Source organism: Rhipicephalus sanguineus, chromosome 4 (assembly GCF_013339695.2).
Source record: "Rhipicephalus sanguineus isolate Rsan-2018 chromosome 4, BIME_Rsan_1.4, whole genome shotgun sequence".
Lineage (NCBI taxonomy): Eukaryota > Metazoa > Arthropoda > Arachnida > Ixodida > Ixodidae > Rhipicephalus > Rhipicephalus sanguineus.
Genome location: NC_051179.1, coordinates 116,048,766 through 116,072,786, shown reverse-complemented (window position 1 = coordinate 116,072,786; position 24,021 = coordinate 116,048,766). Strand labels below are relative to the sequence as shown.

The window sequence follows — 24,021 nt, the reverse complement described above, 5'->3', positions numbered from 1 at the left end:
GCGTCGGCAGCCAGGCAGTAAAGGCAGGCAACGTTGGGCAAGGCAAATGCTACGTCAGGAGGCCTTTTCAGGCACGCGATTTGAAGTGCGCTACGCTGTGCGGACCACTAAAACGCGATTTTCTTTCAAGTCACGTGTTCTCTTGGCACGAAGCAGGCCCTACGAGGTTTCTCGAACGTTATTTAAACGATCAACGTCGACTTAACATTTAGGAACAGAACTTCAGCGCAAATAATGACGGACCACGAAGACTAGAAAGACAAGGACTGGCGCTTACTAACAACTGCTTTATTCTTCTCTCAGCATCGCATATACATGCCACAACCACAATCATTCATCATCAGCCTGTCTATGCCCACTGCAGGGCAAAGACCTCTCCCATGTTCCGCCAATCAACCCGGCACTGTGCTTTCTGCTGCCACGTAATACCTGCAAACTTCTTAATCTCATCTACCCACCTAATTTTCTGTCTCCCCCTCACGCGTTTGCCATCTCTTGGAATCCAGTCAGTTACCCTTAATGACCACCGGTTATCCTACCGACGTGCAACGTGCCCGGCCCATATCCATTTCTTCTTCTTGATTTCAACTACGATGTCCTTAACCCCCGTTTGTTCCCTGACCCACTCTGCTCTCTTCCTGTCTCTTAAGGTTACACCTATCATTTTCCTTTCCATCGCTCGCTGCGTCGTCCTCAATTTAAGTTGAACCCTCTTTGTAAGTCTCCAGGTTTCTGCTCCGTAGGTAAGTACCGGTAAGATGCAGCTGTTATATACCTTCCTCTTGAGCGATAGTGGTAGATTACCATTCATGATTTGATAATGCTTGCCGAATGAGCCCCAACCCAACCTTATTCTTCTAGTTATTTCACTCTCATGGTTCGGCTCCGCGGTTACTACCTGTCCTAAGTAACACTTAACATTTGCCTTTAGTGTCCCTTTAAAGAACCCCAGGTGGTCGAAATTTCCGGAGCCCCCCACTCCGGCGTCTTTCATAATCATGTCGTGGTTTTGGGACCTTAAACACCAACAATCATTATTAAAGGCTCATCTTCACTCTTTTTTTCTTATTTGTGGCACAGTCGAAGTCGTTGTATCGTCTCAGGGAGTACCCTGCGGCACTGTACAGTATATGTTGTTTTGTGTGTATATTGTTAGGCCCGATTCCTCACGGATCACCTGTGTTCTTTCCTCTCGTTCACCGACACACGCGCAGGGATGGGGCGACGTGAGCTTCCACGGCTCCCCACAGATTCCCACGCCCAACATCGACGCCCTGGCCAACACGGGAGTGGTGCTCAACAACCACTACATGCAGCCCACATGCTCGCCTTCCAGGGGTGCGCTACTCAGCGGTCGCTACTGCATACACATTGGTTGGCCTTTTTTCCCACTTGAACAATCGATTGCCTTCTCTTACAACAGGAAACTGTTTTATGCCGGGGTCCACCAAGACTTTAGTGATGTATTTCCGTCACGGATATGACGTTGACAAAATGAACGCTAACGGTTGAGAAATAAAAAACTTACGACTTTTTGGCCACGACGACAAGCGCCCGGTGCTCTACCGACAAAGCTACCCAGGCCGCTGCCCGACACTCCACAAACGCGCCATATATCTCTCACACAATCTCTCCCACACGGTGCTCTCTGTTGGCGGGGCTAGGCGGAGTGGGGTGGTGCCGTCGTCTGTCAGTGGGGAAGTGAAGTAATGCGGCATGACACTTAATAGTGCCGATAGAGAACTATTCGGTGACGACCCAGTTAAAGCATGGCATCGAGGAGTCGCCCTAGACGCAGTTACGTTCTCTGCCTCTCGCGTCGTGTTAGCGTGTGACGGCTGGTTGTCGGAGTAGTGCAGCTTCCATATGTACCTGTTTCGCCGCCGACTGTTTTGAGTGCGATAGCATCGACTAATGAAACTGCTGCAGTAAGCGCTGCTTGAAGGTAACGATGTCGAGTGACGAGCATCGTGCCTTGGTGCAGCGTGACAGAGGCTAGCGGGACATGGAACACATGCGCGCATTCGGGGCTCAAGCTTAGGAACCTCTGCCTCTCGTGTTGCTGAAGCGCAGTGTAGTAGTGCATGCATGAGCACAGGCGTAGGTGACCCTATGACTCTGGAGCGCACACCATGCTGTTTCTCTCCTTAATTGACGACACTTTGAAGAAGTGCATATCGAGTAGCAGTGTTTATTATGCACCTGTTGATGTCATATTTGCGCGAGATTCACAATACGCTGTGTCAGGTGTATGTTAAAAGCTTCAGCTACCACAACAGTTAAATCATGATCATGGGCGTTTGTCATCGTAGATGGGGATATGCCACTAGGCTACAACGTGGGTGCGTCCACGTCAAAGGGTGCTATAGCTGCCAAACACCAACAGACATTGCACAAGCTGTCATATATCACTGCACAATAAGCACTGCTTCTGTGGAGGCAGGTTTCACTTTCGTGTTAGACCGATTCCTGTGACTGAGGTATCAGCCATGTTCTTTTAGTCGTTCAGTCGAAAAGCTAGCCAACTAGCTATTAATTAGATTAACAAAGCTGTCAGCCCTACGCTAGATTGCAGAAGAGAAAACACACACTGAACAGCTTATGAAATAAGAGCAAAAAAATATATTTACAGTTTGCAATGGTGAAGAGTAAAATGGCACTACACCGGGCAACTTTAAAGCCTAAATATTGCAGCAAGACTGCTTGACAAAAATTAGCTGTTCAAGGAGATAAACTGTTACATCCTTTATAGTAAATTTCATTTTGAAAAGGAATTTATAATATCAAGCCTTAGTTAATGAACAGTATCATGAAGCTCTGCGGGTATAAGCAAAAACAGTTACGGATGTCAGGAAAGTATAAGTTTAAGAAAACCTACGTGCATCTGATATTCAGCATAGACAGTATAATTAGAGGTGAAATACTACATTCGCCGAATGACAGAAATTAAATTTTGAATCAATATTTATTTCGCAGTGGTTATCGCAACTCTGACGAAATCGATGGTTTCCAGAACTTTTAAGGGGGTCCGGCAAAACTTTTCCAAGCACTCGTCGAATGGCTTCATTAAAATAGCTTATTGCCTTACGACTCGACTTCCGCGAAAATTTTTAGAATGCGTCAAGTGCGAGCGGAGTTACGGGAATTTTGCGCACGCCACAAGAGCTTTCTCTCTCCTTTCGTACTGGCGTGCGTGCCGAAAGCTGCGCAGGAATGATGATAAGGGAGCAAGAAGATGCGTCCCTTCGCCAGCGGGCCTCATGACCTTGAACACTTTTTTGTTTCTTTGAACGCGTCGCTTACTTTCAGTGCGATCGCGAGCGAGCGCGGACACGGGGCGGCATCCAGGCGACGGTCACAGTAACTATGCAGCTCCCGATGCTCAAATCAGCCTATGGCCGTGGACTTTGGGTTTCTGGCGCGGCCATTTGGGTTTATGGCATCATCAGTCGGGAAAAGAGGGAACGATTTCTAGCTGACCTTGAGAATTAATTGTAAGTTCGAGGCCGACTATTGCCTATAATGTTTGGCTCAGGAGCACCGAGTACCGATTGGCAGCGTTTTTTTTTTTTTACCTGTGCTGGAAAAGTGTTGCAGGGCCCCTTTATGAAAGGTAAGAGCGTGCGGAAAGCACGAACAAAAGAAGGCACACAAAGAAATTCCTGCAGATCCCACGCATTGTGGGAATCGGTTTCACGCGAAGGAATCAGCGAATAGCTGCCTATTCTGCATGTTTTGGCTATGAGGCAAGCGTTACGAGGTGGACCAAAGTGATTGTGCAAATGGAATAGTTGTGTGCAGTCGACTACGCTGTCGCTTAAGGGATACCGCATGATCCGACGCAACGTCAGAACTCTCGTTAGAGCACAGACGTCAGTTTTATTGAAACGAAGTGCATGCTACGGTGCGATGATGTGCTAATGGTACAGAGCACTCGTTTATGTATTCTTTTGGCGTCGAGCAACGCTGGAATGTAGCTTTGCGAATGATAGAGGTAAATATGTAATGTTTATTACATTGTTATGAAAGGAGATAGCCAACACTGCAACCACAATTGCGGTTGCCGCCTCATGGCACTGCCATGCGTTCTTTTAAAAAGCCAGATTGAAGACATGACGTGGATCTGTGATGGAATACTTGACTGCCACGCAGAATTTCTTTATTCGATTCAGACTCGAATCCTGATTTATATTCTTTGCACACGTCGCTATTTTTCACTCACCCAGAACGCCGCCGACATCAAATTTTCTGCAACACGGGTTCCCTTACGCTTTCACGTTAAAATTTTCACTCTCTTCTCGCTGTACCTGGATCGATATGGAGTGTGAATCATCTTTGGTGCATACCCGCATGCCACGGACAGTGGATTGCGGATATGTGCCACACGTGACTAGGAAAAGTGTTTCGTGACGTACGTGACAGGCTTGTAACGCTATTCATGACATGACTAGTGTGTAATATTCGTCATACCCTTATGCCACGGGAGCACCCAGACGTAGGCGGATAGATAGATAGATAGATAGATAGATAGATAGATAGATAGATAGATAGATAGATAGATAGATAGATAGATAGATAGATAGATAGATAGATAGATAGATAGATAGATAGATAGATAGATAGATAGATAGATAGATAGATAGATAGATAGACAGACAGACAGACAGACAGACAGACAGACAGACAGACAGACAGACAGACAGACAGACAGACAGACAGACAGATAGATAGATAGATAGATAGATAGATAGATAGATAGATAGATAGATAGATAGATAGATAGATAGATAGATAGATAGATAGATAGATAGATAGATAGATAGATAGATAGATAGATAGATAGATAGATAGATAGATAGATAGATAGATAGATAGATAGATAGATAGATAGATAGATAGAAACTCCCAAAGCGCCCTTGGTTCGCTTAGAAAAGTTCGCATTTAAAAAAAACACACAGGCGCTTCTTCCAGAAGCTGCTTGTGGAAGAAGCGCCTGTGGTGTCTATATGTGCTCATCGCACCCGCACTGGGCGAAGTAAAGCTTTAATGCGAGAGCGTACACGACTCGTCGGTGCTCTTGGCGAGACGTATTGTTCAAGTAGACCTCTCGAAGGCGTCAGTATTTTGAGAGGCTTTTTCCCTTCTCGGACTGCCGCGCTAGTGATGATATGTTGGCGAAAGTATTTAGGATTTACTTATTGCTATTTCCTTCTGTTTTCACATCGCGCGATGCTTCCGCGAACGATGCGACTCTAAATCCCTGTGATTCTGTATGCTGGCAATCGTTTGCGCTTCGTTAGTACGTGCATCCTTTCGTGTATGACATTTGGCCCCTAGTAAAGCCAACACACACAAGAAATATACGAACACGACGACATGGGCGGCTTTTCGTGTCTTTCTTATGTGCTTTGTCTTTCCTAGTGGCGAAATGTCATATAGTAAGCCATACCAACTAGGCTGAGAAGTTCTCCTCACGCGTGCTTTTGCGTCCCAGGTTTCCAGGAAAAACCCCTGCTGCCACGACAACGCGGGGGCCTCTCTCTCGACGTAAAGATCATGCCTGAATATTTCAAGGATTTGGGCTACGAGTCACATATCCTGGGAAAGGTATATTGATACACACACCTTAATTTACCCTTCTACTCTACCTGTGCTTCTATACAAGGAGCGAACAGGAAAGGTTTTCAACGCTTACTCGATTGCCGTTGGGGGCGAGGAGAAGTGGTGTATGAGGAATTTTGCGGCAGCGTCATGAAGATAACCTCGCCAAGGCGTGTCAGTCGAATCTATACGACGGCATAAGGGATGGTCACTCGCAGTTTCTTTTGTAGGCTATGATCAACAGCTCATGGCACTCACTCTCCTTGCCACTCACGCTCAAGAACAGATACTAACGCTCCTAATCGCCTCTGCCGACACCCGATCAGGCTCATCCTCGCATCTTCTCACACTCACTAGTGCTCGCTCACCTGTACATACTCAACTACCCTCAATCTCACTTTCGCTCATTCCCGTTCGTAACGAGATTCAGCGCCTTTCGATTCGATCAAACTTCCGTCTGCTTGCACGCTTCGTCGCTCACTATCGCACTATATCGGTCGTTTGAAATGAGTGCGGAGTGAGTGCACTCTAAGGCAAAAGGGAGCTAAAAGGGTGTGTGGTTCATCCCTTTGGGGCTACCTAGCCAATAATCCATTTAAGACTAACGACACCTTGTTTAGCAGTTCATCCACATGCATTTATTTCTACAAACTAACTGTCAGTGCCCACAGCTACACCTCATTGGACTAACATACAGTCCTCCTATTTACACCTTACCGGGTAACTGTTAGTCCCCTCACAGTTGCATCCACCTAACGAGACGAACAGTCAGTCCACTCGGATTCCACGTGAGGATGATCTATTTACCTCCAGTTCAGATGATCTGTTCAGATGAACAGCGGAGCTATTTAAGGCCCAGGTAAATCCTTGTGGGTCTGTCGTCCGCACATTCTCGCCCAGCTGAACTTAGCTTTACCCATGCTCTCCCTGTCGTCCAGCGAAGCCGGACGAGAGGGAGAGCATGGGTAAAGCTAAGTAGTTGACAGGGAAGCCTAGTGTAGCTTTGAAGCGTACGACAGCGCGTAAAACAAGAACGAAGAGAGCATGAACGACACCACCGCTGACTAACAACGTTTTTCTTTATTGCACCACTCGAAGCTCATCGCCCACTCGAAATTCATCAAGCAAGCAACGCCGCCGCACACAGCAGTCTGCACGTTGCGCACGACGGCTGTGTCCTGCAAAGCACAAAAAGATTGCAAATAGTTAGCTGCACGTGACAGAGAGCAGTGAAGATGCACCCACAGGGAAAATACGTCCGTGGAGAAACGACAGCATAAGTCTAAAATATCTCATGCAAATAATTTTACCGGTATGTCATACGTCACCGATGACTCGTTTCAAGCGACACAGCGCAGCAGGTCAAGCGCGGCAGCCGCCGCCGCCGCCAACAGCGGCGAATTTTCTGCGAGCGGCGTCGTACAGCTCAAGCCAGACTGCTGCCGCCAACTATAGGTGAACATCGAGCGAGTGGCTGTATACGACAAGCGAAAGCGGGCCGCCGCAACGAACGGCGGCGAACTTGCGAGCGAGCGACGGAGAAGCCGATGGTACTGGCGACTAATTTCCATAGTGTCGCGAAGCACAGCTGAAGTAGGCTAGCTGACGTCCAAGCCCGCCTTTGCGGGGCACTCCGAGCGCGCGACATAAAAAGCGATCGAGCCCGTTGCCGGCCATCGCGATGTCTCTTGCGCATACGACGCGCATAGCAGAATAAAGAATGGTCACTTGTGAAAGTATTCGGAGTTCATTTATTCCCACTGTCAGAGTGAAAATTTTTTTGCCCTCTTTGACGTACGTCAGAGTGAAATCACCTGTCCGATAGGCCTATACGTACCGTCTTCTCGGTCACCATTCCAAGCCGGCGGCGACACAGAGCCGTGACTACGCCTGGGAAATGTAGCGCGGCGTGTCGAGACCAGATCGAGACCACAAATTCCAGCGCCGCACGTGCATCCATAGCCATGCCCCTGAGAGACAATTCAGAACAGACAGCATGTTGCCCGTAGTGGGTGCGTGCGAGCAATAAAAAAAAATAATCATTATCACCACTGCCATCATCATCATCATCTGATGATGATGACATCCTACGTCATCGGCACACCTTGCCCGGGAGATTAGATACTAAAAAATTATCACGTGTGAGTTGCATGATTATTGGAAATTTTGGAATAACGAGTGCATGTTAATAATGACAATCAACATCCAAGATCGTCCTGATTCAATTAAAAATTTTCCTCCAGCTGAGCAGACACTTCTATGACAATTTTCTAACCAGGAGGGTCCTAAAGTAGCTTTCGCTTTCTTCCTATTCCGCAGCACCGAACTCGCTGCATCCCACTCTTTTTATTCACTACATATAATTAGTCTGGAATCGGTGTGAAAGACTTGACATTCGAGATGGGCGACGCACAACAGCCATGAAAGCAACAGGCGTGCGGGACATGTGATGTCAACTGGAATTTATTGAGGAGCTACTTTGTTCATTTCAGTAATTGTTTGTTGAATGCGCGAACTTGGGAAACGTGACACTACATGTCACACACATGTGATGTCGCTCTTACCTCCGGTCCCTCAATCTACTCTGCTTTGGTTGTTTGTCGTGCTAAGGGCAGCGCCAAGAATGTGAAAAACTGCGATTCACTCGTTTTTAACATGAAAGAGCACACACACAAAAAAGAAAAAAAAGAGACGTCTATAGAGATTTCACACAAACAAAGCCTCCACGATGAAAAAAAAATTCTTCCTGGTTCAGGGATTCAATCCCAGGACTGACACCAATCCCTGACCAGACGTGGGAAACAGTGGCGAGCGTTTTGTCATGCGTTATTGCTCGAACACTTTTCGGAAACACCGCTATTCTGCTGAGAATCTAAAGTGCGAATAGAACTCGAAGAACAAACAAAGTCACCGGTTGAAATATCGGCTGTTTTCCGACTTCGTAAAGCAAAAAACTGCAATATTCCTCTGCCTCGTTAGCACATCTTGATCTCAGAAACGTTACAGCGCGCAGAGACGGGGACAGAGGAAGAAAACACGAGTCTGTGTGCGCTGCAACGTTTTCAATATGCAATACCAACTAGCCCATCAAGCAATCCTCAAGGACATCTTGTTAAACGAGCACATGTGCACATGTGCTAAGGCATTACGCACAGCTCGTATATGTGATTCCAGAACAGACCAAATGCTCCATGACTATGTACAGTTCGACAAGATGCGTCTGGGCTTAATTAGGTCTTGCCTTCTAGACACTGGTTGCTGATCATATTTCTTAGGAGGCTGTTATATGGATTTCATTACAGTGGCACCTGGGATATTTCAGCTTCAACTACACTCCTACCTATCGTGGCTTCGACAGCTTCGTAGGAATGCACGTCGGACCCACAGACTATTACACTCATGTGCTCAAATGGGTGAGTACTCTAATGCTGTCTCTAGTAAGCTACTTCTAATTATTTAGTACACCTTCGTTATACCATTAGCTTCCTTCGTAACCGAAGTAGTAATGTAGATGCGCTGAGCGAAATGCACAAGCGAGTAACGGAACATGAGGAGAGGAACTAGTGGTGGGCATGTTCCATTACTCGTTTGTGCATTTCGCCCAACGCATCTACATTACTATGCCGTACCAGCGCCTCCTCTAGAGGAGACGCTGGCCGTACCAACTAGCCCAAACAGCGCCTCCTCTCTTTTTCAGTGCCTGGGCGAACGCTCTCCTCGGGCCGTCGAGCGCGCGCTCCGCGTCCGTTCGCCGCTGCCGCGTGGTGGCGCTGTGCAAGTAGACTACGGGAAGCTTGTCGCTGAACGGCCGCGCGTATCACGAAGCTCACGAATTCGTGTATGCATCCGAGTTTAATTGCATTTGTGCTTCTTGCAGGCTTTCACAGGGACAGGGGGATGGAAAGAAACACGAACATAGTGGCGCGCTGTTTTCATCGCGCTCTAACCGGTCGTAGCAATAAAAGATGCTAGATGGTCTTTGATTGTGTCATGGATGACGGCGTCTTTTCATCAATTATCCAAGCTATAACCACTTGAAAATAAATGCGAAACAGCAAAGAATGCAGATGCCGCATGTTCGCGTGTCTTTCCATCCCTGCTGTACGTATTCCGCTGGCAATCTGTCAGGCCGTGCTGCCAGTTGGATAGTATGGATAGTTGGATAGTTTGATAGTATTCGCGTTTTATTTTCTATTTCAGGCTATTGCAACCACGCCAATGCCTTAGTATGCCATACTGTTGTGTTCCACTCTGCAAATGGAACTGAAAGAAATCACGATTGTCGTCTTTTTTTCATTTCCCTTTATTGATAAAGAAGAAACAATCTCACAGGGTCCTTTTGCATTCACCTAAGACGACTGAAAGGCGAAAGCCATCTTCATTTTCTTCCAGTCAATGTACTGAACATTTCCTGCCTCCCTCCGAGATATTTCTGCGCCTAACGTGGTTTTCTTACAGCCTCAAGGATCGGAGGCAGTGCAAGCTTTCTGCAGATCAGCGGACGCACGCACTGCCTCCGTGATCTGCCCGTTTTGACCAAGCGAAGACGTAATATGACGACGTCACGTTATCTGACGTCACGACGATGTCACAAAATTTTATTATCTATGACCTCATATGATGACGTCATCACGTAATTATTTGTGCATCACTCGTGCTGACGCCACCGACGGTCAATTTTCGCGTTTGATGAGGCATCTAAGGCTTTCGCCTTAATACATACACTGTTCGGTTGTCGTTCCATGAAATTCTAGCTAGAAGTACACTTTGCTGGGCTAGTCGGTTCATGTCTAAGTACAAGCCACGAAGTATGGCTGTTTCTTGCGCGAGGAAATAACGAAGGAAGGGGTCCAGGGGAGCGCAAACTTTCGGCTGTTTATTCAAGAGACAGTGCAACCAAATATATAGGCACAGACATGCGCAGCAAACTAGGCACACAAGCGAGCGCATACCACCACTAATCACAACCTGTGATCTATGAACTTGCGCTCTGCCTGCGAAAGAGACAATGAAGTGTCACTGATACACACGGAACCTCGAGCTTTGATATGATATGCCTCCAACAACTCTCGAGCCGTGGGTGTCCCCGCTTTCTACCCAGAATCTGAATCTTACTCAAGCACGGCTCACACTTATGTGAACTGCAGTGGGTCGGCAAATGTGCCCCATCTTTACCTTTTAGTGAAAGCTCGTGTATCCCAGCGCACGCTCATTCACGCACCTTCCCGTCTGGCCGACATACGTTTTGCCACAGGATAGCGGAAATTCATACCACAACACCGGTGGCCACATTTTGTGTACGACTTGGCGTGCTTCTTGCCGCAACCACCTTTTTTGCTCCCATCAGATAGGATGCGTGGGCATAGCTAAGACAGCTTCCGCGGCGCAGAAAAAACAATTGGCACGCATGTCTGTTAGAAACCTTCTTTAGGTTGTGTGCCACCCGGTGCATATACGGTACGACCTCAGGTCTCACCGTTCTCCGCTCTTGCTCTACCCCAGAATCGTGGTGTTCACTCTTGAACTTCTGGAGGAGCGACTCGGCGACGGCAATGAGGAGCGTGCGAGGGAAACCAGCCAAGGACAGACGATCCAATTGGTTTTGAAAAACCTTCTGCATCACGTGTGAGCACGATCTTACAAGCGCAGACTCTAGGCAATGTTTAGCTATAGCCCTTTTCACAGTTTTGGAATGCGCCGACTCATATGGCAGCAATTCTTTTGTAGAGGCTAGGCGAATAAAGCCAACAGGCGTGATGCCTCTGCAGGGTAATGTTTCAAGTCTAAAAACTGCAAGGAGCCACGAACCGGCAACTCGTGTGTGAACACCAATCCCTTCCCGAGTCGGCAAAATGCCGCTAACACATTGTTAACAATGGGATTATATGCAGCGGTTGTTAGTTGCTGTAAAATAATCAGAAAATCGTCAACGTACCTAAAACCTTTAAAACCTCCACCCCATTAAATGCTGGTGCAAGGCACGGTCAATAGAACCTAAAAACAAATTGCACAACACAGGAGCGACACAAGGGTCATATGCAAATGCCTTTCGTATATGCACCGGGGGCACACACCTAAAGAAGGTTTCTAACAGACATGGCGTGCAATGTTTTTCTGCGCCGCGGAAAGCTGTTCTCAGCTATGCCCACGCATCCTATCTGATGGGAGCAAAAAGGTGGTTTGCGGCAAGAAGCACGCCAAGTCGTACACAAAATGTGCCACCGGTGTTGTGTATGAATTTCCGCTATCCTGTGGCAAAACGTATGTCGGCCAGACGGGAAGGTGCGTGAATGAGCGTGCGCGGGATCACGAGCTTTCACTAAAAGGTAAAGATGGGGCACATTTGCCGACCCAGCTGCAGTTCACATAAGTGTGAGCCGTGCTTGAGTAAGATTCAGATTCTGGGTAGAAGCGGGACACCACGGCTCGAGAGTTGTTGGAGCATATCATATCAAAGCACGAGTTCCGTGTGTATCAGTGACACTCATTGTCCTCTTTCGCAGGCAGAGCGCAGTTCATAGATCACAGGTTGTGATTAGGATGGTATACGCTCGCTGTGTGCCTAGTTTGCTGCGCATGTCTGTGCCAATATATATTTGGTTGCACTGTCTCTTGAATAAAACAGCTCGAAAGTTTGCGCTACCCTGGACCCCTTCCTTCGTTATTTCCTCGCGCAAGAAACAGCCATACTTCGTGGGCTTGTACTTATAATTCCAGCCGCCGCTGGTGTTCGGTAGAGGTGCTTGCAGTAATTAGGCGGGTAATTATTCTCCTAATACATCTTCAACTACACCAGAATATGCAGTCGTCGTTTACGACGCGAAGATTTCATACAATATAGAAGCGGCGGCTTACGAAGGATGCAGTAGCGTCACTCTTTGCAGACTACCCTTCACGTTGCAGCCCACGGTTAACAACTGAATCAAGCAGTGGCAACTATCCCTAAACGTGACCGTGTTGCATCCGAACAGTCAGCGAATGCATGTAGTACCAGTAGCAACGCTGCCCCGCGATCACCGCCATGTGCATGCAGCGCTAACATTAGGTCCCGAAAGCTGAAGTATCCGAGGCCCATGGACTTGACTACATCCTGCTACCGGCACGAAACACCAACAATCATTATGTACAGTGTCAGTTGGAAAGCAGCTTAGTGACATTTCATGCATTTGCGCATGAACTCATGGCTTGATGCTTATGGTGCGATACACCAGTAGGACGGTAGCACGCATCGGGGAAGCTTTAAGCGCCCAAGCTTTCGGTATTAGGCTCTTGGCAAAGCTGCTTTCGAAAATCGACTTTCAGACACTCAATAATCGACCTCAGTCAAGCGAACGTAACGGTGACAAACACTTTTCCGCGCATCACTAGCATGCGCTCTCTGGAATCGGGCTAGCCGACGACGCGCGAGCGTCTCGATCAAATAGCCGCGAAAGGACACATGCCTTCAAAATGGCCTGGTTGCCCAGAACGACAAGTGCTTTATGATTCCAGTTTACAAGTTTCATTATACTTTAACCAACGCGAATACAGCCGAAAACTGAACCATATAGCAGCTTCGAATGCAGCCACGGCACTCGTTTCCGCGAGCAACGACCCGGTCTACTACGGTGGCGGCGCCCGGCGGCTAAAAGCCGCACTAACGCCGACGGTCGGTTCGCATTGAGCTCCGCTCCTTCGTCCAGGCACAGAAAAATAGAGGAGGCGCTGGCCCAAATTGAATCTTTGCTATTCGTAACCAAAAAAAAGAGCATGGAATCACCCTTCGTTAAAATGAGGAAGAGTGAGCTATAGGAGAGGGTCAAGTCTTTTTAAAGCTTGAGTGCCAAATTTTCCAAGTTGTTTGCTCCTAAATAACATGTCGGGTGCAGTTTGGTTATACGTTGCTAAGGACAAGGCATGAGAGTAAGAAGCCAGGCGCGCACGTGCCTGCCTGTAATCGTGTTTGTTTTCTTTTAAGGTTGAAGAATTAAAAACTTCATTAAAGCGGAACTCAATGGGCAAGCATGCGGGAACTGTCAACTTGCGATTCCATATCTGATGCAAAAAAAAACAAAGTAAAACAAAAATAGAACGAACAGATGAGCAAACGAAAAAATAGAAATAAGCAAGGATAAGGAAGCAAAAATACGTAAGCAAAGGAATGAAATACATAAAAATAAACCAGGCATAATGCTTGGCAACTCCCAAGCGCTTCGCCAATGAATGACCCGAATTTTTCTTCTTCAGGAAGGGGCTAGGGACTTGCCTGATTTCACCAATGCGAGGCATTTTATAAAACGTAAGCAAGAATTGTTTTCGCATTTTCACTCAGTATCATAGACATTATTCTACGAGCTACACTTGGGGAAATCTCCTTAAAGATGGTCATAAAAGCTATCATAAAACGTAAAACTGTATTCAGGGTGACATATAGGTACACTATAAAAAGAAGGGCCAGTAAATTTGCCAAAAGTCTGCTATGGAAAGCCTACCGCGTTTACTCGCGTAATAGCACCATGTTTCCAATTGTTTCCAGCCAACACTCCACTGTTGGCTGAAAACATTTTCCTACGCTGAGCCCTTTACTTAGACATTGAGATCACCCCGTCTGATGAAATATGTCTCATCCATGGCAGTTCCTTTTAGAGATAAGTGCCATAATTCTTTAAACTCAGATTTCATCTCTACTAGAACCGGCACAAACAATCTTTCCCACTTTCTTCAAAACAAATCAAACTGCGGAAAGTTCGCGCATGTTCCTCCAGCATAGGTCAAAAGAGTCATTAGATCGGTAACAAATTTCATCAGCTATCACGCTTTCAGAAGGAACTTGCTTATACTAAAGATCCTTAGCACTGCTTGTTATTCAATAAAATGCCATACTACGTCACATCACACTGCGACGCAATAAGTACGGGTCACTGCCACCCTCGGCTAAAGGCAACGATGCGCTTCAATGCAAGCTCATGCAGACATTAGAGTTACGAGACTAGGAAACGTTTTGATCTGGTTCACTCGGTACTTCTCGAAGCGTTTTAAGCATAGGATCCACGCATAGCCTGTATCAGTTGTATCACATTCTGTCAAGGGGAGACGCTGTTCTGCATAGGGAAGAGCCAAGAAAGTTTCTAATTGAGGTCATTTTGTCAAAAATTGAGTAATACCCCGACGAGCTTCTTCAAGTGAATGTCAATCGCTGAGCGCGCCGGCGGTCACCTTTTGTCACGAAAAGCGTCTTGTATACATGGTTCAGCCACCAGAACAATTCAGAAAATTCTCTACAAAAGAAAAAATAAAGAAACATGAGTTTGACCACCCACGATGAAAAGAGAGAGACACAGCAACGTGCCAAACCAAACTGAATCTCCAAGTATTGAGAGAAAAAGGTATACGATTAGAACCTGTACAGAGGTTTCTGACAAGGATGCGGCAAGACGGTTCACTAAAACACGCGGCGCTATAATAGTACTATTATAGTATAAACTGCAAAGAGGAGTGGGACGCTACAAGACGTGTTTGTGTTTTACCTTTGGCTTTCCAGGATGGACTTAAGGGTCTTGACTTCTGGGACGACACCGAGCCTCTGACGACGGAGAATGGAACGTATGCTACCAACTTGTTCACAGAACGAGCCAAATCGATCATCGCCAACAGAGACAAGTCAAAGGTGGGGCAGGCTCTTCTTGTTTGTCACGTTCCCACTAAAAGCATGTGGGAATATCAGATTTTCAACTTCATATCAAATTCGAATAATGCAATCCAATTTCTAATCAAATCGAATATTTTAGCAATATTTTCGAATACGAATAGCACCACTTTTGACTTTGACCCAAAATATCTTTTTCTCCAACCACAGATGAAAAAGAAACTTTTCTGTACAGTAAGTATTGTAGTGAAAAGTTATGCTTTTTAAAGCACTATTCGTTGACAGTACCACATCTTCGGTTATTTTAAGTACTTATGGAGGAAGGGTAGCTACTAACAGTGTTATCGGAGTATTGACACCGTTGTGGATATCAAAATTCATCCAGGCACTGAAAACGGCCGCTCACTTGCCACAGTACTGCTGATGTGTTTATCTTGTCGCCATAGTTTAAACCTCTAATCTTGCTTTCTCAAATGGGAAGAGCAATGACAACTGATCACCACGATCAGGTGTTTCACCGCAAGTTAACCTAGGCTATTGCTGGTTTTCCGTGTTATTAGGCATTTTCTGTTTCATTTCGTAATACCTGCCTATTTGTTTTGGTGGTTTCCTTAAGCTTAAACGCGGCACTCGACGTGCTTGGCCTCATACACATTGCCACCCTTTCGAAACGAAGCTATAACACTGGTCCGGCGTTTGCGAAATTGCGCGAACGGGGGAATAGATGCGGCAAATCAAACCAATCCGTGTGTTTATGCATTAACTTTTACGAAATTCAGCGCTGTTACGTACTGTGGGGGTGCTATCACCCCCTGTAATATTGTTTTCACCACATAGCCCACGCGCGTCCGGCAGATAGTCGTAGTTAGTTTAAACGCCGCCGAGCGACAGGTGGGTGGCATTCAAAACGCCGAAAATCAAAATGACCAATTATCTGAATGCCGAAATTAAAACGCCGAAAATTTAAAAAGCCGAAAAATCAAAACACCGATGCATCAAAACGCCGACATCACCCAGCTATGAAGGAAGATAATGTATCTTGGCAAATAAAGGTTCCACCGGCTTTTCACGATGTTGCAAGCGCTTTCGCCCTCTTTTCCAATAGCCATGTTGCCTTTTCATATGGTTTTCATCAGCAGTTCGAAAACAGGAATATATTTCCTTGTTCAGTGAATTTCATATCATACAGCTAAACTGTGTGCAGTGCCTCGTAGGAAACAGAACAACCACAATGTCCCGGTTGGCCAGAGCAGCTGCCAAACGACTTTCCCGTAACTTCTGGTTCTTGCTTTGTAAGCGGCGGGATGGGCCCTCGATGTCGACTCTGGCCTGCTGCTTTTTCACTGGTGAGGCGGAAGACGCTTACGTGTTGTGCGCCAACCAATATTTCCCACCGTCAGTGCCATGCTCAAGGGCGTTGTTGCCTCTTGGAAATCCGTCCTGAGTGAGGGCAAGCAGATTCCAAAGAGATGGCGGGAACTATCGGTGGACGACGTATGATCACGGGGGAGTTACCTCCGGCAACACGGCGGCGTGATTTCCCGAGCAGGTAGTTGTCCTCCCACCATCGCAGCAAGTCAGAGGCTTCTTGCGGGAAGAGTGGTTTCAAGAACGCATATGCATCTTGTACTTCTTCGGTGGGCAAGAACGAAAGGGCTGCTTCACTTTGATGGCGAAGCCATATACGTCATTTCTGTAGAAGCACTGGCCAGTCCTAGGTGTTACACTCTCCTGCCATACTGATTGGCACAAGTGGAACAGACAACCATGCACGTCCGACGACGGGAGCAACGTCCGAATAGTTGAACAGCTATAGGAGAAGTTGAACAGCTATAGGTTCGTGTCAGTGGACAGTGACACGGCGGAAAACGAGCAAGTGGTAGCCACAAAGCGCGTCATTTATTTTTCACGTGGTTTCGGCGTTATGTCACTTCGGTGTTTACATTTTTCGGCATTTCGCTTTTTAGGCATTTCAATTTTTCGGCGTTTCGATTTTTCGTCGTTCCGACGTTCGGCCTTTTAATAACTCGGTCTTTTGATTTTCGGCGTTTTGAGAGGGACCCGCGACAGGTGGCACTGTGCTCGCGTGGTTTAAAGTCACTTTAGTGCGGTGGTGCCAGCAGCGCCGCCTAGCTGGAGCGGTTTTAGGTGGATTCACAGGGACACGGCCCGACTGGAGAAGCGCGCGGGCCGCCTGCGCGCCTTTCCGGCCCGGCCATCACAGGGAACGGCATGGGGTCTCTTTTTGGGTTTGGCGCGCCCGCGGATGATCGTCTCCCTCGGGAGGCCCTTGGGAACGATATAACGGCTCGGTCCCACGGGCTCCCGGGGACCCGGCAACACCGCATTCGCTGTCCATTGTATGTGTTATCTTGTTTTGTGTGCGTAATGTTGGCATGGTATTAGGTTATTGAGCACGTTACTAGTTAAATATAAGATTTGGCTGGCAAGCTCGCCGTTGTAAAAGCAGTTAAAAATTGTCGCGTGTTTCTTGCTCCACGACGTGTATCCGTGTGTTCTGAGAGCGACGCTTCTTTCAGATTCCACAGTATACGGGTGGACGGAGATGGGGAGTCCACATTTCCTGACACCCCCCTCTCCCCTCCTCCCTTAATTTGTTTTAATGTCTACCTCCAAGAAGAGGACCTGGTAGGTCCTCTTCTTCTTGGTATGCAAGAGGGCTTATCAGGCTCATTGTTATGGTCGTTACTTATATTCCTCTTTGAAGGAATCTGCGCAGCCCCGGCAAACCTGACTACGCCCAAGAAGTGCCTTAAAATATAGTCCATATTTTCTGTTACATTCCCTCTCGTTCTGTAATACTAACAGAAATTCGGTTATCTGTCCAACGCAGTTCGTTTTCACTCTTATAATTCCAACTACAACAAAAGCCACTCCACTGAAAAGAGGTCACTCTAATTTGCCGGTTACGACTAATAGTGGCTTTCACGAAGCCGCTTTAGGGGCGAAGCACCTTAAGGCCGAGGCTTGTCCGTCCACCGTATGTCCGTCCGTCACGGCACAGCACCTTGTACTATCGAAACCGAAAACATCTGTGAAAAAACGCCAGGCATGCGCTGAAACCGCAGCACAGTCACAGCGAAAGCTGGAAGAGCGGCGTTTCTAGATCCCATTGTAAGCTCTCTTGAGGCTACAATACAAGTACACTAGAAAGCTACCCACTACGCCATAAATCACAATTTTTGTGAAGTTGGGAAGCACCTACTAAGCCAATATTCGTCATTCTGCGGAGAAGCGAGGCACCAGCTACACGTCTGTAAGGCATTATGTGCACTTTGTTGACGCGACGACTGATGACTATGAAGAATTATGGCTCAGCCCTTTGTAATGGGTTGGAAGCTTTACACGGCCCACCAGTTATGTAATTGCATTGGGTGATGCCCGGTCGCTATTTCCCTCTCCCGTCATGCTGTATAACATACATTGACGTGGGAGAGAGACGGGGGAGGAGGCGAAGAACTTTACTGAGACCCCGAGGAAATGGATCATGCGCTTATGGGCTTCCTTGGCAACCAATACAAGTGCACTTGCGAGGAACCCACTACGCTTTAAATCATTGTAATTTTACTGACACACCGAGGAAATGGATCATGCGCTGATGGGCTTCCTTGGCAACCAATACAAGTGCACTTGAGAGGAAACCACTACGCTATAAATCATTGTAATTTTTGAGGAGTAGGGCAGCAGGCACTGTGCCATTTTTCGTCATTCTACGGAGAACCGTGGTACCTGCTAAACGCAAGTAAGGCATTATGCGCACTTGGTTGATGCTGTGCCTGATGACGATGAAGAATTATGGCAAAGCCCTTTGTAATGGGTTGGAAGCATTCAATAACCTACTCGTTGCGCAATTCGCATTGTGTGACGCCTGGTTACAGAATTCGCGTTGTGCGACGCTTGGTGCTTATTTTACTGTTCTGCCATGCTATATTGCATATGCTAATGTGGTTCCTTCCCGACATGAGGCCTGTATAGGACCTTTTTGCACAGCAGTTTCAAGCACCGGCATGGCTCAGAGGTTGAATACTGGGCTCCCACGCAGAGGGCCCAGGTTCGAACCTCGTTCCATCCTGGAATTTTTTTCTTATTTAGTTTTTTTTCTTATTTCGAGCGATACTGGTTGCGGACACCGGCGGTGGCGGCGGCGGACAACTACGGCGCCAAAAACGGCCGGTGAAATGATCTCATAACAGCTTTCGCTGTAAAACGTTGTGTACAATCGAAAACCGTAAGGTCTGTGAAAAAAGGTTAACAGAAGGTGAACAAGCAGAAATAAAATGACAAAAACACCGTAAAAACACCGACATTAAGCGCCCATCAATCAAGCATGTGACAGCGCATTGCACGCCCAAGTGAAAAAAAATACACGAGAGGGCGCTGCAGTGAAAATTGTTATATAAGCGCGTTCCAGACCACACACTCTGCCATGAATGGGAACGAATGTGAACGCGCTGGATGGCGCTGGATTCTGCTATAGATAGGAACGAACGTGAACTCATTCACATGCGTTAGCGGGCAATGTCACGGGTGATTTACGGTTACACCGAACGATCCCAGTGATTCGCCGACTCATCATCATTCACTTCGTGGAGATGCAGGGATTTTTTCTTTCGCATCGGAATGGCTGACAACGCTCTCTGCGACAACGGTGGTAGCCAGGAGACATTGCAACACATCTGCGACTGTCGCAGCTACAATGTGCGGAGACAATCACTCGCAATCGCTTTAACTATCCTTGATCACAAACCGATGTCGGCAGGAACCATTTTATAATGTCCTGCGAAGTCATGGCAGATGAAGGGACGGATTCGGTGCCACAGATTTGCACAGGGGGTTATAGACAAAGAGTGATGTTGCAACTGTGAGGACTGTGACTTTGTGCGTATGCTCCACCCCCTCTCTCTCTCTTTCTGTATACCTCTTTCAAACTCACCCATCATTTTCACCAGTGTAGGGGAGCTTACCATTTATTGACGACTAGTTGAGATCTCAGCCTTTCCTTTCTCCTGTTCCTCCATTCCTTGCTTTTAACCAACACCTCATATTTCTCCTAGCTAACGTTACGTTCATGGCAGTGAAGCAAAGTAAAAGGGAGAGATAGAATGCAGGAAACAAAGGGAAGTTAGGTAGCCATTGTTCATATAAAAAGAGCAAGAAAGCTCATGACAATATTGCATTAACCATCGAGCTGCCATCTAATTGCTCCATGTGCAAATCTCACGCTTTGCAATTCCTTTTCGCGAATGTACTGTCGGTGAGCTTCTTTTGCGTTCAAGTCCGCGAGCCCAAACCCTTGTTTTTGTAACGTCCTGTTTCACACGTCAGCATTCTCACGTAATGAACGGCAGAGCTAACACAATGCTCACATTGGCGTTTTCTTTTGTATATTCGAGATCTATTCTTCTGTAGTTACTTCACAAATGAAATAACAATTAGTCCATTTGTACTGCTATTCAATATGACGTCATTCAATGTTTCACGAGTTTGCATAATTTGCTTTTCACGATGAGAAATAAAGAATAACAGGTTTTAATTTTCCTAGATGTAAAACAGTATTACGGTTCTTTCACGTTTATTTCAGCAGTGATATATCAAGGCTAAAGCATATGTCACCCCGAATTATGTAAGAGTACCTGCAAGCATTTTCTCCTTGCAGCCAATGTTTCTGTACTTCGCGCATCAAGCGACTCACGGCGGCGTCGGACCGGAGCCGATTGAAGCTCCCGCAGAGAACGTCGCCAAGTTTCCGTACATCCACGAGGACGCAAGGAGAGTTTATGCAGGTAACTTCCCCGTTTACTCTGTAAATCTGCGATGGCCAGTGATGAAGCCAGTGCAGGGGACTTTCCGGGGGTGCAAAGCTCGACGTTAGTGCAACGAGATGCTGGAGAAATGGTTTGTAGTTTTCCTGCCTCTCTTGCTGCTCTGGTACTGCTTCTTGGCTTCCACCCGTAGCAGAGTGTATTGGCATCCTTTATATTTTATATCCGACTTTCAATTACATTCAGAGTTGTAATCCCTGATTCCTTGGAGGTGATAGCTGCATAGATGCTACTGCACCGAACAGCTTGAGGAAGGGGGCTGCGTCCTGTGTTAGCAGCAATAGGCAGCGTGACATACTTGCTTCAGACAAGCATCGCCTAAAAAAGGCGTAATTTTTGAAACTTGCGAATGAATGCGAGTGCGTAAAATAGGATACAGTTCAATAATTCCATTTTGGGTCCATTTCAGAAGAACGCTTGCAGATTAAAAGGCGCTCGTTGCAGCTTCACTAAATCGAGCAACCCGTGTAAGTAGAAGCCTGACAATTTGCCGCGAAAAAAAAAATTAACGACGGTAAACACCTCACCAACGCACTTTAGCAAACGAACGTAACAGAATACAAAGTTTTAAGCTAAATATGCGAGTACTATTGATCAAAGTGTCATCCAAAATATTTGTAAGCATATGGTGCGTGGTACAATAAATAAGAAAGAAGATGTAGTAAACATAATGCAAATTAATATATGAATGAAAACCACATCCTTCGAAATGAGAGAATCGTAACGATGGCGAATATGCTACAGCGACAAGTTTAGAAAATACCGGAGCAGTTGGCACTTCGCGGTCTTCATCGCTTGCTTTTGCTGCTTTAATAAAAAAACGAATGATATGTAGTACCGATCGGTGATGGAAAACCAACTAGCCCAAAAATCAGTACTCATTGATAGGTAGTAGTGATTGAAATTTGCAACTGTTTCAAAACGGGAAATGAACCATATTTCTTTTTTACGCTATTACACTGGACTACGGTGTTGTGTTAGCTTCGAAATTGAATGTACGAACTGCAAGAAGTTATCCGCCGAAGAAAGCCGCAGTTTCGCCGAAAGGGCGAAGCAATGAATGCGATAGCAACAAGTTGGAGTATTACATGAAGGCCAGCAGCTAACAGTTTTATGATCAGATCTGGCGTAACTATCATAATAATAATAATAATAGTAATAATAATAATAATAATAATAATAATAATAATAATAATAATAATAATAATAATAATAATAATAATAATAATAATAATAATAATAATAATAATAATAATAACATCTGTGGTTTTACGTGTCAAAACCACGATAGGATATTGAGGCACGCCGTAGTGGAGGTCACCGGAAGTTTTGACCATCTGGTGTTCGTGCGGTGACATCGCACTGTACACGGGCCTCTCGCACCTCGTCTCCATCGAAATGGGAGCACCGCGGCCGAGATCGAACCCGCGACCTTCGGGTCAGCAGCCGAGCACCGATCTGGCGTAGCTCTACAAAACGCTTGCGTAATAGGGCGGCCGCTCAAGCGAGCGAAGCGGATTTCGAGCCGTCTGTCGCTAACGCGAAGTAATAAGCCGTGAGAGCACAACGCGTACTAAGGTATGAGTCGTCTACTGATCCCCTCTGGATATACACGGCCGCAGGCGACCGCGCCCTGTAGGCCAAAGTACAAGTTTGTTCCCGGAAACACGCGACGGCAATGGCGAAATGGCGACGGCAATGGCGAAAACCCGCCGAGTGTGTCCATATTTGTACCGCAAAAAAATGAAAAGTTCTTAATATGGGTCAATGGAAAGTATCTTCTACTCTTACAATGCTGTGTTTAGAAAAACTGTGCCAGATTGGAGCCGCCTATTCAAAGTTCTCGATACCGCGTTTTTTTTTTTTTTTTGAAAAGTTCTGTTGTTGTAGTGGTCGCTGACACCAGGCCACAGTAATTGGACGAGGCTAACAGTGCAGCACGAGGCTAACAATGCGTGATTGATTTGACCTCTTACTTTTCTTTCTCCATTATTTATCAGTGCACACATAGCACTTTCATAGGCATTACACTGCGCAAAGTATCCCCAACTCATGGCGTTATCGATGTATGTGGCGGTTTCCGAAATGATTCATTCTCATGTACTCCTATGCGAAGCCAAATGCGATGAAGCCTGCGAAAGCCAAGCGGAAATCGCCATTACCTCAAGTGAAAAAAGATAAACTAAGAAAAACAGTTCGCAATAAGGTTCTTATTCTGGATAAATGAAAACGAAACACGATAATTACACAAGAAAATACGAATCGCCACCGGTAGGAGACGAATAGATGCCTATGAAGTGGTACTTAGCATGCTGTTTTCATTCGTGGATTGCTGTTTTCCGCCGGTACCCTGTCTTTCATGGGTGTTCGTGTAAATGTACTGGTACTTCTATATACTATAGCGCTTACGTTGTTAAACAGAGCCACTCTATTTATTTTAGTTATTAGGAGCGAAGCTCCTTATGCCGTGGGTCTGTCCATCCTCCGTTTGTTTGTAGCGTTGTAGTAGCCACCTCTAGTTCGTGAGAAGCGCGCGTTCTGGTACGGCGGTTCGCTCTCGCCGCAGCGGTTAGTGGCGAGCGACCAACATGTTGGAAAATTTTCGCTCTGTTCGCCGCGGCAGAGCGATTTTTCGGTCGGGACCCGTCGGAATCGCGCCGGGCCGGCCGAGCCGTGCAAATTGCGCCGACGATTTTGTTTTGGTTATGGCCGCTGTTGCGTATTCTGAAATGAATTTAGATTGGAAAGTGTTTTTAAATGACAAAACACGCCTGGTCTTCGCTGCCGTTTATGAAAACTGAACAATATCATTACGCACACATCTTTGCGTTACGTTTGAAAAATTGTGCCCTGCTTGCCGCAAAGAAAGGCAGCAAGCAACCTTGCAAGCCGCAGCAGTCGCAGAGCGAAAATCGCAGACCATTCGCACTCCATGTGAAACGAAACCGCATT

At 46.5% G+C, this 24,021-nt stretch overlaps 1 protein-coding gene across 1 annotated transcript in view; it reads left to right on the top strand.

Annotated features, from left to right (window-relative positions):
* The window catches only part of LOC119391531 (arylsulfatase B), a 49,619-nt gene that overhangs the window by 6,381 nt on the left and 19,217 nt on the right, over nt 1-24,021 (top strand). The window contains exons 2-6 of the mRNA XM_037659209.2: nt 1,215-1,374; nt 5,495-5,607; nt 8,904-9,014; nt 15,122-15,247; nt 20,904-21,030. Coding sequence (XP_037515137.1) covers nt 1,215-1,374; nt 5,495-5,607; nt 8,904-9,014; nt 15,122-15,247; nt 20,904-21,030 — 637 coding nt within the window. The remainder of the gene's footprint in view (nt 1-1,214; nt 1,375-5,494; nt 5,608-8,903; nt 9,015-15,121; nt 15,248-20,903; nt 21,031-24,021) is intronic.